At 43.9% G+C, this 17,995-nt stretch overlaps 1 protein-coding gene across 1 annotated transcript in view; it reads right to left on the reverse strand.

Annotated features, from left to right (window-relative positions):
* Nucleotides 1-9,397: 9,397 nt before the first annotated feature.
* Nucleotides 9,398-17,995, reverse strand: part of TRPC6 (transient receptor potential cation channel subfamily C member 6) — a 71,262-nt gene continuing 62,664 nt past the window's right edge. The window contains exons 7-12 of the mRNA XM_079973543.1: nucleotides 17,614-17,878; nucleotides 15,903-16,098; nucleotides 15,071-15,274; nucleotides 11,751-11,834; nucleotides 11,263-11,338; nucleotides 9,398-10,840 (exon numbers count right to left, since the gene is read on the reverse strand). Coding sequence (XP_079829669.1) covers nucleotides 10,686-10,840; nucleotides 11,263-11,338; nucleotides 11,751-11,834; nucleotides 15,071-15,274; nucleotides 15,903-16,098; nucleotides 17,614-17,878 — 980 coding nt within the window. The 3' untranslated portion in view covers nucleotides 9,398-10,685. The remainder of the gene's footprint in view (nucleotides 10,841-11,262; nucleotides 11,339-11,750; nucleotides 11,835-15,070; nucleotides 15,275-15,902; nucleotides 16,099-17,613; nucleotides 17,879-17,995) is intronic.

Consider the following 17,995-nt stretch of genomic DNA (forward strand, 5'->3'; position numbering starts at 1 on the left):
ACAGTTACTACCTGTTTTCCCTCGGCTAGTTGCTAGGCCTTTAACAGCAACCTGACACCCACAACTGAGGTTTCTCCTGACAAGGAGGTTGTTATACGCCACCTTCCAAGCTCCAGAGCAGTGTGAGATTCCAGGGAGTTCCAGACACAGTATATATGTCTCTATGATACATGGTGTCTCTATGATATATGGTTTATTTACAAATATATACAACCTGAACCTGCCATGGAGGGGTTTGGACCAAAAGCATTCCTCTGCTTCCCCCAGAGCCAGAATAGCATCCTTGCGCTGCAGCTCCCCTTGCTCCCTCAAGGCACATCCCAGCTTCCTCTTAACTCTGTTCTGACCTCTAACCTTCCCTAAAACACTGGCGTTGCCTTTTTAAACTAAACTCCCGGTTGAGGGAGGGATGAAACTCACCCATGGGCAAACAAGATTTCCCCTTTCATCCTCTGTCTCGCTCATGCGGGAGGCTAGTCCTGATTTGGGTGGCTTTTGTCACTTGGCTTAGCAAGGTCTAGCACGGTTCAAATATGCATTGGGTCTATCCTGAGTACACATGAGTCTGGCTATTTCCTGGTTTTACTATGCTAAGCCTTAATTAAATTCTTGCACCTACAAACCTCTATTTATCTATATCATCTATCTATCATCTATCATCTATCTATCTATCATCTATCTATTATCTATATCTATCTATCTATCTATCTATCATCTATCTCTATCTATCATCTATCTATCTATTTATCATCTATCTATCATCTATCTATCATCTATCTATCTATCTATCATCTATCTATATCTATCTATCTATCTATCTATCTATCTATCTATCATCTATCTATCTATATCTATCATCTATCATCTATCTATCTATCTATCTATCTATCTATCATCTATCTATCTATCTCTATCTATCTATCTATCTATCTATCTATCTATCTATCATCTATCTATCTATCATCTATCTCTATCTATCATCTATCTATCTATTTATCATCTATCTATCATCTATCTATATCTATCATCTATCTATCTATCTATCTATCTATCTATCTATCATCATCTATCTATATCTATCTATCTATCTATCTATCTATCTATCTATCTATCTATCATCTATCTATCAATCTATCTCATCTATTTATCTATCTGTCTTACATGATATATATATTATACAGTCATACCTCGGGTTACAGAATCTTCAGGTTGCGTTTTCTTGGGTTACGGACTGCCGAAACCCGGAAGTACCAGAATGGGTTACTTCCAGGTTTCGGCGGTCACGCATGCACAGAAGCACTAAATCGCACTTTGCGCATGCGCAGAAGCACCGAATCACAACCTGCGCATGCACAGACGTGCCACTGCAGGTTGCGAATGCTGCGGGTTGTGAATGCTGCGGGTTGTGAACGTTCATTCCACACAGATCACGTTTACAACCTGAGCTTCCACTGTATACAAGATATAGTCTTCATTTGGCAGCAGTGTCCCCAGAGGCCAACCATCGTGCTACTGTGTTGGTCACCAACCTTTGCAGAGGCCAGAAGGCACAGGTATAATTTTGAGGTGCTGGTGGGTGCCAGTCACAAAAATGGCCGCCATGGGGGTGTGGCATAACACACGGGCGGCTGCATTTAAAAAGGCGGGAAAGGTGACATGAACATAAAACGAAGAGGCTGGGCTGGCGTAAAGAAGGACTGAGCAGGAAAAGCAAACTGTCTCTGTGCCCGTACACAGAATATGCACCCCTTGTTCCCATACCTGGAAAAAAGATGCAAGACACCAGTAGTTGGATAGCCAGGACTGTAACTTTATTTGAACATACAAAAGGAGATCTGCGGTACTCTAGTTGTGCCAAAATTGCTGGAACTGCTTATGTCTATTTGAAAGGCTGAACCTACCCTGCCCTGGGCTCTGGGCGGTATGTTACTTGCCTCCTTCCAAAGCCAAGGCCTTTATGAGCAGGGACGGAGGCTCTCCCAACTCACTGCCTCCCAGGGCCGTCTTACCCATAGGTGCTAGGGGTGTGGGGCACCTGGAAGCCGGGCTCTCAGGGGCGCCAGGTTGAGAGTCTAGGGCCCAAGAGTTGAGTCCAGGGAAGAGCCCGCCCGTCGGTCGGAGCGCCGTGGCAGGCTCTTCTGCTGCAGGCGGCTCTGTGCCATGAGTTTGGTGGCGACCGAGCCAGCAAGACCCTGAGGCAGCCGGCTGGCTCCACCCTCTTGCGCTCCTGGGTCTGGGCAACTGTGGGGGGGGGGTGCCAGGCGGATCTTTGCATCCTGACGGCGCATAAGACAGCCCTGCTGCCTCCCCAAGTCCCACGGCTTTAGGCATGTGCACTGGTTAAATCCCAAAGGGAGTCCTTTCCTTTCCCCCAAGGGCCCCACAGTCCTTGGGAATCAGTCTAGGGTTGAGCCCAGGGGCCACATTCTCTTCTGTTCAGACTTCCAGGAACCACATGGCAGTGGTGGGCAGGGTCAAGAGGCAGAAGCAGAAACATGCTCCCAGCAGGAGCTGCCACTGGTGACGGGCACAGGAAAAAGACACACCACAGATTTTCTTGCTGCGGCTTTTGATACTGAACTCCATGTCCCATTACCCCTGGTGTGAGGTGACATTCAGGAATGACATTTCTAGCCAGTTAGCTGTAGGGCTGCAGAGAATGCCCTTGGCATCAAGCAATGCTTATAGGGATGCAATTTCTTTTACCCAATGATTTGCTGACAAAAAGGATCTAGGGCCGTGGCTACCAAACTTTCTATCACTAGGGAACACTTTCCAGACTGACTTCTTTGCTGAATAAGAAAAAGAAAACCTGAACAGCATCTGCCATGAGAAATTTCTGTTTCTTCGTTTTTCCAGCCTTCAATTCCTCACATTTCCACATCAGTTTGCAATTTTATTTTATTCAATAAGGCCTCCTAAAAATTCACCAATATTTTAGTGCAAATTTATCATTATGCACATTTTTTTCCGTATGCAGTTTTGCCTTATACACACACTTTTTGCAAAGCTGTTTTCATAGAATCATAGAATCATAGAGTTGGAAGAGACCACAAGGGCCATCGAGTCCAACCCCCTGCCAAGCAGGAAATACCATCAGAGCACTCCTGACATATGGTTGTCAAGCCTCTGCTTAAAGACCTCCAAAGAAGGAGACTCCACCACACTCCTTGGCAGCAAATTCCACTGTCTAACAGCTCTTACTGTCAGGAAGTTCTTCCTAATGTTTAGGTGGAATCTTCTTTCTTGTAGTTTGGAACCATTGCTCCGTGTCCGCTTCTCTGGAGCAGCAGAAAACAACCTTTCTCCCTCCTCTATGTGACATCCTTTTATATATTTGAACATGGCTATCATATCACCCCTTAACCTTCTCTTCTCCAGGCTAAACATGCCCAGCTCCCTTAGCCGTTCCTCATAAGGCATCGTTTCCAGGCCTTTGACCATTTTGGTTGCCCTCCTCTGGACACGTTCCAGTTTGTCAGTGTCCTTCTTGAACTGTGGTGCCCAGAACTGGACACAGTACTCCAAGTGAGGTCTGACCAGAGCAGAATACAGTGGCACTATTACTTCCCTTGATCTAGATGCTATACTCCTATTGATGCAGCCCAGAATTGCATTGGCTTTTTTAGCTGCCACGTCACACTGTTGGCTCATGTCAAGTTTGTGGTCAACCAAGACTCCTAGATCCTTTTCACATGTACTGCTCTCAAGCCAGGTGTCACCCATCTTGTATTTGTGCCTCTCATTTTTTTTGCCCAAGTGCAATACTTTACATTTCTCCCTGTAAAAATTCATCTTGTTTGTTTTGGCCCAGTTCTCTAATCTGTCAAGGTCGTTTTGAAGTGTAATCCTGTCCTCTGGGGTGTTAGCCACCCCTCCCAGTTTGGTGTCATCTGCAAATTTGATCAGGATGCCCTTGAGTCCATCATCCAAGTCGTTGATAAAGATGTTGAATAAGACCGGGCCCAAGACAGAACCCTGTGGCACCCCACTAGTCACTCTTCTCCAGGATGAAGAGGAACCATTGATGAGCACCCTTTGGGTTTGGTCAGTCAGCCAGTTACAAATCCACTGAGTGGTAGCATAGTCAAGACCGCATTTTACCAGCTTCTTTACAAGAATATCATGGGGCACCTTGTCAAATGCCTTGCTGAGATCAAGGTAGGCTACATCCACTGCATTCCCTTCATCTACCAGGCTTGTAATTCTGTCAAAAAACGAGATCAGGTTAGTCTGACATGACTTATTTTTCAGAAATCCATGCTGACTATTGGTGATCACAGCATTCCTTTCTAGGTGCTCACAGACTGTTTGCTTAATGATCTGCTCCAGAATCTTCCCTGGTATTGATGTCAGACTGACTGGGCGGTAATTATTTGGGTCCTCTCTTTTCCCCTTTTTGAAAATAGGGACAACATTGCCTTCCTCCAGTCTGCCGGGACTTCGCCTGTTCTCCAGGAATTCTCAAAGATGACTGCCAGTGGTTCTGAGATCACATCTGCCAGTTCTTTTAATACTCTTGGATGCAGTTCATCTGGCCCTGGAGACTTGAATACATCTAAACTAGCCAAGTATTCTTGTACTATCTCCTTAGTTATTCTGGGCTGTGTTTCCTCTGCTGAATCATTTGCTCCAAATTCTTCAGGTCGGGCATTGTTTTCTTTATCGGAGAAGACTGAGGCAAAGAAGGCATTGAGGAGTTCAGCCCTTTCTGTGTCCCCTGTTTGCATTTCACCATCTTCTCCTCTGAGTGACCCCACTGTTTCTTTGTTCTTCCTTTTGCTACGAACATACCCATAAAAGCCTTTTTTGTTGCTTTTAACCTCTCTAGCAAGCCTGAGTTCATTCTGTGCTTTAGCTTTTCTGACTTTGTGTCTACACGTGCTGGCTATTTGTTTGAATTCCTCTTTGGTGGTTTCTCTCCTTTGCCATTTTTTGTACACATCCTTTTTAAATCTTAACTCAGTTAAAAGTTCTTTAGATAGCCACCCTGGCTTCTTTAGGCACCTTCCATGTTTCCGTCTCATTGGTATTGCCTGAAGTTGTGCTTTTACTATCTCCCTCTTAACAAACTCCCAGCCATCATGAACTCCCTTTCCTTTTAGTATTACTGTCCATGGGATCTCACCCAGCACTTCCCTAAGTTTTATGAAGTCGGCTTTCTTAAAGTCAAGAAATTGAGTCCTAGTATGCTTGGCTGCTCCTTTCCGCTGTATAGTAAACTTCAGAAGAGCATGATCACTTGCGCCTAATGATCCTTCCACTTCTACCCCACTAACCAGGTCATCAACATTGGTTAGGACCAGATCTAAAATGGCTGTTCCTCTTGTTGCTTCTCCCACTTTCTGGACAATGAAGTTGTCTGCAAGGCCAGTGAGGAATCTGTTTGACCTTATGCTCTTGGCTGAGTTTGACATCCAACAAATATCCGGGTAATTGAAGTCCCCCATTACTACTATCTCCCTTCCTTTTGCATGCTTGGCCATCTGTTCCAGGAAAGCATCATCTATGTCCTCTGTTTGGCTTGGGGATCTATAGTAAACTCCCACAATGAGGTCACTGTTATTCTTCTCTCCCTTAATTTTGACCCAAATGCTCTCACTTTGGCTTTGAGGTTCTAAATCTTGGATCTCTTCACAGAGAGATCCCTGAAATATAACGTCCCTGACATATAACGTCACTCCTCCTCCTTTCTTGTCTGGTCTGTTTCTCTGAAATAGATTGTATCCCTCCATTATTACATTCCAGTCGTGGGACTTATCCCACCAGGTTTCAGTGATGCCTATTATGTCATATTTAGTTTCCCTAATGCATTTCCGTATGTACATTTATATGCAGTTTAGTGCACGCTTTAGCCTGGTGTATGCATTTTTGCACACACTGCTTGGCTAGAGAACTGCACTGCAAATAATTTGGAGAAGTGCTCATTTTGAAGGATGCTTTGCTTTGTGAGTTGCTCTGGAAAGTGCAGATTTAAATACCAACTGAATCCAATCTCTCCTCCTTCACTATTACGGGCTGAAAACAGAGTTCTGTTAGGCTTCAGCCTCATGCCCCATGTTCCCTTTGCAGCAGGCTCCATTTGATTATTGGTTGTACAATTTCTTCCTCGCAGGTTGTTGTTTTTTCCTTAATGGAAAATTTCATCAGAGATTCTAATCAAGAGCACAAGAGAAGTGTGCTCTTCCAACTGCTCTGTTGCCCCCAGATAAAGGAACAACTGATATGAGGCAAGTTTTTATTTTATTTTATTTAGGATGGCCATAACTCAGATCAATCTTGCAAGTTTTACAACTGTCCTTTCATATATTTTACAAAATAAGATATATATTCTGTGGGCTTCCTCTGCCTTAGAGAGGCCTTTAAAGCTTCTATACACCCTGAGTTCAGTGATCTTAAGGCTCACAGTAGATGAGTCCGTTTCTCCTATTAATTGACTGAGGAGGTGAGGCGAATGCATTTAAGTACAGAATGCTTCTTGACTTGAGAATCCACAAGACTAGCTCCAAAACATTGTGACCTCTATGATGTTTATATTATCACAAGTGGGCCAGAGAGACCAAATGTAGCCTTACCACATATTAAAACTATGCACTGCTTGTTAAAAACATGTTCAGAAAAGCAACCAGCTCTTCACCAGGAAAATTGTCCTTTAGCCAGTGGGCCATGCTAGACAGGATCCTAAATTTGTCTTTGCATTTAATGTGCACATTTTTAAAAAGTGCAGCCATTGGAGGCAGGGTGGGGGCTGATAATTAGTTATTTGGTTATTTATTACCCACCCTTCACCCCAAAGTCCCAGGCACAGCAGGAGGCAAAGAAAATTTAACTCTTTCTTCCTTTGGTACAGTTGTGACCAAAAAAACCCCAACTAACTCCTCTGAAGCTGCTATTTGCATTGGAGGGAAACTCCCACTGGTGCCAATGCAACTTTCAAGGGTAATAGCGCCTTTGAAGGAGTAATTTTCATGGGGGCAGTTGCAGGGGAGAAAAGGGCAAAATTCTCCCTCTGCACCTCCTTGAGATCCTGATAATTGTCTGCCACACTCCAATGGCTTTTATGTGCATTTTTAAAATGTGCATCAATCGTGAAGATGCATTTAATGTCGTGTCTATCTTGGTTCTGTTTATTTTACAGCTTAAAGGCCACTAGAGCGGCTTTTAATCATTTTTTTTAAAAAGCCCAGCTCAAGTCTTGGTTTATGCAAGCTGTTTATACAAGGTAAGCTTCTCTGAGTATGCTGCTTATTCTTAAACCGCAAAAAGCAGTAAAATCCCAAGTACATCGCCTTGCAGCTTGAACTAGGACTAGACCAAGTTAATAAAATGGTCGTGTTGATGTTAATAGCTTCCTGGTATGCATTAGGTCATATGCATGGATATGTATAAAAAACGCAGCACTTCGTTAATGGTCTTTGTTTAAACCTCCAGTATCAAATCAGAGAAATGGAAGCAGTACCTGTATACTGTGGGTACAATGTATTCTAAACAGAGAAGGCAACTGGTCAAGGAAGGTTCAACCGAATGCTTCATTTCTCCAAAGAACTGCTGCTTTCTTAAAACTCTGTTTGTTGGTGGTTATTCATACAAGATGGGAGTGGGATGATTGTACAAATGGATGATCGCTAAGGAGAAAGGTAAACATTCTTCATCTTCCCCATTGCATCCTGGAAGCAAAAGGGGAATGTTTTGGACTTCATATGTAAATGTTTGTATCAGGGACTGCGAACACGGCACTCATGGCTGCAGCAGCACCCTTGAGGGCTTCCCCCGGCTGCTACAAAGCCTCTGAGCACCCCCCCCCCCATTGCCCCCTTGAGGTGGTGGGGGTGTCTACCATTTCGCTCCCTTGAAAAGTACATAGAGCTGAAGGAGGAAGTTGAAAAAGTGACAGTCTTTCCCACTTCGTCTTTCAGCTCTATGCCCTTTTCAAGGCTCAGATTAATGATACTCAAACCAGCTTTCATCTGGATCCCTTGGAAAAGCAAGTTTTGGGTGTGCCTTCTCTTTTTGTGGGGCTGAATAGGGAAAGAAGTGACCCAGACTTATGGCCTTTACTCAAAACTACAAATGGGGCCACAGACCTACTCTCTGCTGTCTATCGTTTCCATAATTCCCACCTTTTGCTAATTGACTCAGGTCAACTGCTACGATTCTACACTGATGGATGGATGATTGTGTCAACAGAGAATATCCCTGGATGCCCTTGCGGGACATAAGCGGGGGTTTTTTTGCAGACTGGATAGGGGTTCCTGGGGAGAATCATCTACCTCAGGCAAATCCAAAGTCCATTTTGGGGGCCTAATCCAGCCCGCTGGTGGGTTTAATCGGGCCCCTATGGCATTTTATTTACTGGGGTAAAATCCTACTTCAACCCTGAAAAAAGGTCAACAACTTTGGTCACTTCATCAAATCTGGCCCTTTTTGAAAAAAGTTTGGACACCACTGATCTACCTGGTGCCACGGGAAAAGGGGGGGAAAGTTCATAGAATCATGGAAGGGACCAGAGAGTCATTTAGTCCAACCCCTTGCAATCCAGGAATCTCAGCTAAAGCATCCATGACAGTGCTTGTTATCCGTTTGGCCCACATACCACTAATTGTAAAGCAGAGCTTTTTTATTTGTGGTGCCTGGTTTAAAAGGAGACTTGCATGAGCACTTGCATGATTAGGTCAACCCATACTAATCTGCAGATTAGGCAGATATAAGAGAACAGGGATACAGGAGTGGGTGGTATTGCCTGAGGTCCTGCCTTCAAGGCTTGGATGCCAGTTAAAATGATCAAACAACCCCAAGATCAATCTGCCAAGTAAGAATTTTGCCTCCTTCATGGATCACTGCCTTGCCATGTCAAAGGGGTTTGAATAACTCAGAGAAGCTATGAGCTATGCCATTCAGGGCCACCCAAGATGGACAGGTCATAGTGGAGAGTTTTGACCAAACGTGATCCACCTGGAGCAGGAACCAGCAAGCCACTCCCTGGTATCCCTGCCAAGAAAACTCCATGGACAAAAAGTGCCTGGCATGCTCTGGTCCATGGGGTCACAAAGAGTTGGACACGACTAAACAAAAACAACAGGAATTTTGCACATATTTTGGATGCAGGTATAGGGCAAGGTCCTCCAGGTATTGCTAGACTGCAACTCCCATCATTCCTGACTGGACATGCTAGCTGAGGTTGATGGGAGTTAGAACCCAACATCATCTCGAAGGGCCACACTGGGCAAAAGGGTTATCTGTATCCAACTTGTGTAGACGTGAAGTGCAACCACCATCAAACACCTGGCTGTGACTAATGGAAGGTTTGGTTGTGGGTGGTTCTTTCAGTGGTGCTGAGGTTACTAGATGAAAGGCGGTAGCAATACAAACATGTGAAATGAGACAAGGTAGGGCTGGCTTTTTGTTTCAGTTATTTATCATAGGGCTGCACAACGGATCAGGGCCAAGAAGGGAGTAAGGCAGTCATCGACCAGGCATACAGTGTACCTCCCTAAGAACACTTATGGTTCCAGTCATTTGCTCCTAGACACAAGAGCTTTAAATATATTGGGTTGCATCCCATTGCATTATTCTCAGAGTAAACCCAATGAAACAAATGGACTGATTTTTTTTTCAGAGTAGACCCACTGAAATAAATGACCACTGATTGTGGTGTATCAACTCTATGACTTAGTCCGATGCAACTCATATTATATATCTCAACATATAAACATTCGCCAAGGAAAAATTCTAAATGTTGACAAGGCAGATAGTAGGAATTGCTGCTTGGCAGTGGAACGCCTTTCGTGAGATGGATTATCAAGACTCCTGGCACCTTGGTCCTTGGACATATCTGCAATAGAGACTTAAAGCATTTTAACATTTCTCCCCAACGTTTGCTGGGGATTGTAGTTCTCTGAAGAGGACTACTGATCTTAGCACCCTCACCTAGGATTCTTTGGAGAAACCCTCAGCGTTTAAGCCAATACAGGTTTGTACTGTAGATGCATCCCAAAGAAATGTTCCAGAACGCCTTCTTGCAATGGAGGGATTTGAAGAAAACACTGTAATGTCACGGTAACATCATGGCTTTCGGATGTGTTCTATTGAGCCTTCCTCTTGTCCGTCCCAAGTGCTTAGTTAATGGAACAGAAATTATTTCTTTTCACTTTAATTAAAGCAATGTAATTGTATTTTTGTTTTTGTTTATTTAAAGAAAGACCAGTTCATTTATTTTTTTAAAAAAAGAAAGTGATCAGAACCTTATTCCTAAATGCTTAATTTGTAAACCTCATTCATCTCAGTGGAATTTACTTCTAAGTGTGCATACGTCTGAAGTGTCAAAATATGTGTGCACGTTAGTGGGAGTGTGAAAGAGAGTGAGAGAACAAGATTGCTCCCTGGCACCAGTAGAACCAGTAATTAAAGTCTTTAATTGTGCGGCTTCTCAAACCATATTTTATGTCTTTTCCTTTCAATGGTTGAGTTGGCCTCCGTGGATGGGGTTAAATAACATCTGCTCAAAATGCCGGTTTTCCCCAGTTAACCAAAAAGAAAAAGAATGGTCAAGATGTATCTACTACTGCTGCAAAAGTGTCAATTATGATTGAAGAAGAATTGCAGGGGGAGGGGGTGTAGATAGAACTGATATGGCTTTCACTAGACTGCCAGCTTGGAGGAGGAGTGTCCCCCCCCCCCTTTCTTTTTCAGAGAGAAGTCCTTTGTTCCTGTTTTGGCTCAATACACAGTTTCTCCCCAAGTTTCCGGATGAGTTCTGCCAGGTCTTCTGTGTTCTGTGATTTTTCTTCAAGGAGCTCATAACGGAGGCTTGAGATGTCCTGTTTAATTTCTTTCAGCTCACCTATAAGAGAGGGAGAGAGAAGATCAAGGGCTTACGAGAAGAAAAAGGAGAAACCGGGGAGGGGGAGGGGGACAACATTACGAAAAGCCCTGATGAATCAGACCCAAAGGCTCATTTGGTCCGGCAAATAAAACCTTACAACCCCCTGGAGCATAGGGAACTGGCTGGCCTCAAACAGGGTTCTGCCACCATTACCTCTAGCTCCCCCTCAGGACGCCAATGATTATATATATATTTTGTTCTTGGGAGAGTTATAACCCAGAAGGCACGGCAGCTATTATGCTAGGGTATGCTGCAAATCAAAACAGAAGCATTGTAGCAAAGGTGCCATTTAAGTATGGGATGGGTGAACCCAACAACGTTTGCTAGCCTTTTAATTCTGCTACCCGATATTCCAAACGACATCCATTTTGGAAGCCTACCTTCATTGACTTCGTCACTTTCTTTGTCCACCTGAGCTTTCAGTACGTATCGCTTGATAAGACGTTTCATAATTTTCTGGGAAAGAGAAGCAGAAAAGCCTTTCAGATACAGTATTGGCTTGCGCATCCTGATCGTAGACAGCAGTAGCGGCACATGGGGGGAGGCACAGTTGTGTCTGACATAGACCCATAATGTTGCCGTATTTTGAAAAGCAAAGAAGAGGACACATTTGCTGACTTCTGTGGGGGATCTCTAGGATGACTCTCATTTTACATACCCATGAAGAGGAAGGCTCAGAGCCAGGGGTGTGGTGGTGAGAGACAGGAGATAGGTCAGAGGATGAAAGGAGGGAGCAGAATGGTTGGATGCTGAACAAGCAAAAGGCTTGAGCGAGAGAGAGAGGAAGAGGAGGGCTATGGATAATCCTTCTCTGTTTGGCTGTCAAGTTCTTCACAGTTACTGTACTCTATTAGCATCTAGATCCTACCTGATACTTTCTTTGAGGGTTCCTTAAGCTGTTTAAGTTGAGGTCATCTGAGCTTCTTATACTTGATTCCTTACTTTGACCTAGCTGAAAAACAGAAAGAAATAGGTACTAAGTGAGGATTTTTTAATAAATCTCTTCTTCCCCCTTTCCCGTCTTACCACATATTTCATTAGAATACTGTACTCCTTAAGCATCGCTCCTATGCACAAGAGGGAGGATTTGGAGATATTTTGGATAAAATAACTCTTAATGGGGGAAGCTGCTGGCGAAAAATGAATGTAAATGTTTGCTGAAGAAATGAATGTCTTCAATGAATTTTTAAGGCCACAGTCACACCATTCACTATAAACAATCACGGCTTGCCCCAAAGAATTCTGGGAGCTATGGTTTGTTAAAGGTGCTGAGAGTTGTTCTCCTCACAGAGCTACGATTTCCAGAGTGGTTTAAACAACCAATCCATCTCCACAGGGAACTACAGCCCCCATAATTCTTTTGAGGAAGCCCTGAGTGGCATCATAGTGATTTAAATGCGTGGTGTGAATGGGGCCCAACTGCGTGCTTCAGCAGCAGGCATTACAGAAACCCCATTGCTCCAAGACCAACATGAAAATCCAAAGGACTGGTTAAGGGGGAAGGGAAAGGATTGCTCAACCCCTTCGCCACCAATTCACTGGAAGAAAGCTTTTAAATTTTATAAGTAGCCTACAATGAAGATGGAATCATGCAGGTCATAGAGGGCTGGGGCATCCTTTCTTCTGCAGCATTCCCAAAAGCACAGATCCCTTGGAGCAAAGTTACCTAGTAAAATGTTTTTTGAGGGCTAGCAACTTTTGTGGGTTTATTTACAAGGCTGCCTTGAGATTTTTGCAGTGCAGCTTTCAGGAAGCCAAGTGCCTGTGGGGCCATATGCAAGAATTCATTTCTTCTAATTGTGAGAAATCTTCTTTTTAATTACACTACTAACATGAGCAGACAGTTCTCACAAAACATTTGCTTGGACCGGTTAAGACTTGTTACAGCAATGTCTGGACCGATTCCTGGATTTCAGTTGTGTAAGCAAGCCATACCAAGGTAACGTTATGTTGCATTTCAGAATGTGACCGCTTGGTGGCAAGCGATGCTCAGTTTCTAAAGAAGCCTTTTATTCTCTCACAGGAGCTGGAAGGCTGCCATGAAGGTTTATATCAGCAGAATTGGATGGGTAAGTAATAGCCATTCATTTTACCCGCAGGAGTGAATCATCGGATTTGGGGAGCTGATAAACATTCTCTGTGAAGATGCAGAAACACTCAGGCTGAGCTCTTATTAGAACATCTACACATCCTAACTTTAGCCTTTTTTCCTGAAAAGGTGAGGCGGGGGGGGGGGAGCTTATCTTCCTAGTTCTGGTTTATGGAGCTTATCTTCCTCTGGTTCTCATCCCCTGCCCTTCTCTATTACTTTGGGTTGTATGCATGAACAGAATGGCTTTCATGAGCGCAACAGAACTTCCTCTCCATCTCTTCCTCCTGTGCAACCTACAAATCTGCTACAGGAGTTCCCCTAAGTCTCTGGAGCACATTTGGGGGAAGTGCTGATGGTGTTGGTGGTGGTAGCAGAAGTTCCACTGCACTTGCATAAGTTTGCAGGTGTTTTTCTGCTCATGCAATGACTTAGGGGGATTCAACCCTACGCCCCCTGGATGGTTAAGTCCAGTCAAATTCGACTATAGACTACAGAGTTTGACAGTGATGCACTGCCCAAAGATTTTCCTGCTTACAGAATGTCCTTTTACTACAGCTATTTATAGGGTAGGCGTGTGTCCCAACATTACAGAGTCCTCTTTTGGAAGAGCTGTCAGGGGGCAGTCATCTAGCTGAAGGGCTGTCCACCTCAATTCTGTGTCAAAGATGAAGAACCATCAGAACATCTATGGTGATCTGTTTTGCATTCTGTTTCCCTTATAGTCATTATTTCCAAAATTGCATGTATACACATAAATTAGCAAACGCAAATTTTACGCAAACTGATACCACCTTCTTATTTCTGTGTTTTTGGTTATGCATACATGGCCAGCCTACCTAATTAGGAGTCTCCTCCCAATTGTATAAGTTGCAGGTATGAAATAGATATATGTTAACATGGGCAAAAAGGATGCCCTGGTCACTCGGTTTAAGATTTTCTTAGCAGAAATTGCTATCCTGCTGATGTGGACAGTAACCCTGAACCTTCAGTATTCTACATAATTTTACTTTCCACTTAGCAGCAGAAATGATGGAAAGTTGCACAGAAACTCCTCTTCAAGTTAGTTGGGGGGAGGGATCTAGAGGTTAAATGCGTATGTCCATACAGATATGAATGCATGTTGTCAAGAGCAGATCTCCTGTCAGCCCTGCAATACTGTGGTCTAAACCACTGAGCCCCTTGGGCTTGCCGATTGGAAGGTCGGTGGTTTGAAATCCCTGCGACGGGGTGAGCTCCCGTTGCTCTGTCCCAGGGTCCTGCCAACCTAGCAGTTCAAAAGCATGCCAGTGCAAGTAGATAAATAGGTACCGCAGCGGCGGGAAGGTAAATGGTGTTCCCATGCACTCTGGCACTCGTCATGGTCCTCCATGCGCCAGTAGCGGTTTAGTCATGCTGGCCACATGACCCGGAAAGCTGCCTGTGGACAAACGCTGGCTCCCTCGGCCTAAAAGGGAGTCGAGCGCCGCAACCCCATAGTCACCTTTGACTGGACTTAACCGTCCAGGGGTCCTTTACCTTTACCTTAATCTTGTGTAATATACACATTCCAATCCATAACTAGTAAAATGAGTCAGCAGGCAGTGCTACTTTCTGGGATATCTGTTTGTGTGTTCAAAGCTAAGCCCACAGACATTCCTTCCTGCACATATGACCATTGGTTTAGGTTCCACATTTCCACCACAATGGACACCGAATCAGAGGCAATTCACCCTCCAGACTTCAAAACTATAATCAAGAGAAACGAAGGATGCTTTTCTCTCTACCAAGAACCCCCCTGGCAGCATTTGCAAACTCAAGACTGCATTTAGAAACACTGCGGCCAGCAGAGCCAGGCTGGGCTAGGCGTTTGGACACCTCCACACTCCCTCCAGCATAGCAGATCCAGAATTTGGATTGCTCTGCCCGTTTCTAAAATTGCAGCCATCAAATTAACGTTGTAGGTTAGGGAATTTCTACCAGAAACCCTTGAAAGAAAACAACCCTTTAATTTAGTGGTGCAGGTCTGGCACGAATTGCCCTCCTCCAATGGAGTCATGCATTGCATAAAGTTGTTTACAATTCCAGAATGCGGCGGGTTTACTCCATTGCGAAGTTACCTTATTCATCTCAGCGTCTTCCTGGAAACCTTTTCTATTGCAAAACAACAACTTAAAAACCCACTTCTTTATTCTGAGCGAGAAGTAAATCAGAGATTTGGGGCTAGGCACTAGGTTGAACGGCACTGGGAGCGTTCTGCCCTCCTCAAAATAGGAGAACCACAGTTTTGCTCTTGCAAACTTCCATTCCACATCAGCATCATCCTGGAAGGTAGAGGAAAGAGTTAAGCAGTGGCCATTTGAAATGATATACAAAAGTTGTTTTGCTGGATGCTCAGACTCCAGCTAGACTCCTGCGCTGAACTAAACTGCAGGAAATAACAGTAACACTACTTCATAGGAAGAGCTCGCCTGGATCAGATAACGGGTGGATTGAGGTTCTACTTGTGTTCAGCCCATTTCTGACTGTGATCAGCTAAGTGGCTGGAAGAAGCTCACTGGCAGGTCATGATTCTAAGGAATTTGACTTGGACGCAGTCTAATGTAGTTGAACTTAGGTTCCATTGAAATCTGTAGGACAAATTAATACTGGCTTAGCTCAAGTCCTGTTGAAATAATGGCACTTTTAAGCAACTCGGGGTTGTAACCAGTGCTAGTCCTACTGAGAGTTTGTTTTTTGATCATGAATTTATATTTATTCTGAAAAATTGTACTGATTTAATAAAGCAGGGATGGAATACCAGTGGCCCTCCAGATGCCACTTGACTATAATTCCTGATATACTTTGACCACTGCCCATGCTGGCTGGGGCTGAGGGGAGCTGGGAGCCCGACCACATCATTACTCAATGATGACTGAGTAAGCTAAAGGTAGTTCAAAAGAGCATTATTACCTCAATCTCTTGGAATGAGCTGTTGATCATCGCGATAAGCATGTTCAACAGAACAATAACCATGGTGACGTTATAAACCCCATAAAGGACATAACCAATGTTCTCAATAAATTTGTGCCTATAGTTTATGACAACTGATTTCACTTCTGAGAGTCCAAATATGGCCCAGAACAAAGTCTTGAAGCTTTCTTCCACTCTGAAAGAAAGAAAAATAAATCCCAGAAACATGAACATACAGTGGAGTAAAATATCTGTAAAAGCTGAGTATGGGACCATCCAGGCTTGCCCTTGCCCCACTTTCCCCCCTATTACTGCTGAATCAGAGCAAACATCAATCGGATTTTCTCCAGATTGCTGTTTGCTCTGATATATCGCTTAAGACCATGTTTTCCTGGAGAAGGAGGCAGGGCAAGGGCAAAACCACTCAGACCCAGGCCTAGAAAGCGCAAGAGAAGCGGAAAACCTCAGACCCATGCTTTCTAGGCATGGAACAAGCCCTATGTCGGCACCAACCTGCCTCCAATTCATGATCATAGAATCAAAGTTGGAAGGACCCTCGAGGGTCATCTAGTCCAACCCCTTGCAATGCAGGAATCTCAGCTAAAGCATCCATGACAGATGACCTTCCAACCTCTGCTTAAAAACCTCCAAGGAAGGAGAGTCCACAGCCTCCAGAGGAAGAGTGTTCCACTGTCAAACAGCTCTTACTGTCAGAAGATTCTTCCTGATGTTATCCATTGGTATGGATCCTACCCTCCGGAGCAAGAGAAAAGAAGTTTGCTCCAACATCCATGTGATAGCCCTTGAAGATGGCTATCATATCTCCTCTCACTCTCCTCTTTTCCTGGCTAAACACACGAGCTCCATCAACCATTCCTCATAAGGCTTGGTTACTAGACCCTTGATCATCTTGGTTGCCCTCCTCTGCACATGTTAATGGTGCAGGAAAATCAGGTATGTCATGATAATGTTAAAAATGTCCACATTTTAAATGTTCAATCAGGCATGATCAACCTCTGCTTTTGCACAAAAACCATCGGGGAGAACGTGCAATGGAAGTAGCTGCAGTTGATAGATACTTTAGCATGCACAAGCATAATTTAAATTTTAATGGACCTAGTGACATATATGGACACTAGCAACTAAACTATGCAGCACTGACTAAAGATGTCTACATCACACTCTTGTTATGCACAAACAGACCTTGTCCTAGTACATCTCGCATAGGAGGAGTGCATTATGTATTTATGCAAACTAAATAATATAAAAGAGGACCTAATCTATAATGCAAAGCAGGTGCTTCTATCTGCTGGTTGTTGCGGCTGTTCAGAGCTACCATAGCTGCTGCTTTTGGGGGTGACATCTGAACTGATCCTGGTAGTCCGTCTGAACTAGTAGAAATTGAAGGATTGCCCCAAAGGGGTAACCAGCACTTTCATTGAATGCACCAATCACCATGAATCCATTAACATGGAAGTGCCTTTAGAATTACTTTATAGTAAATGTGCTTGCCATTTAGATGCATCACTACTGCTAGCTTAGGAAACATGGTTGGCAAATCAATATTTAGGAATTGCAGACCATAGCTAACCATGGCCATAGTTTGGATACTTAACATTACAACAGCGAAAGCGTTTAAATCCGACTGATTGCCTTCCATCAAAATCATCTACACTTACTACAGCAAAAGCAGATTTCAACATTTACTTACGTAGTGAAGGCTTCGTTTTGCTTTGCCCCCAGGTAGTAAGAGTAGAGATTAAACATTCCTATCATGAAAGCCACAAAAACCATGATAAATATGACCATGAACTTGAATATGTCTTTCACAGTTCTGCCAAGCGATATCTGGAGAGGTCCAAAGCTTTCATTGGCGGGCAGAATATAGGCGATTCTTGAGAAGCTTAAGACCACAGCAATTGCATACAGGCCTTCAGATATGATCTGAGGGTCGGATGGATCCCAGTCTATTCTTGCTGTAAAAAAACAACAAAAGAAAACCCACAAGAACATCTGTTTAATGTTTTGATATATGTTCCATATTTAGCTGCCCAAACGTTAAGCCAATGTCTGGAGATCTTGCTGTGCATCCC

This window comes from Podarcis cretensis, assembly GCF_951804945.1.
Source record: "Podarcis cretensis genome assembly, chromosome: 4".
NCBI classification, from domain to species: domain Eukaryota; kingdom Metazoa; phylum Chordata; class Lepidosauria; order Squamata; family Lacertidae; genus Podarcis; species Podarcis cretensis.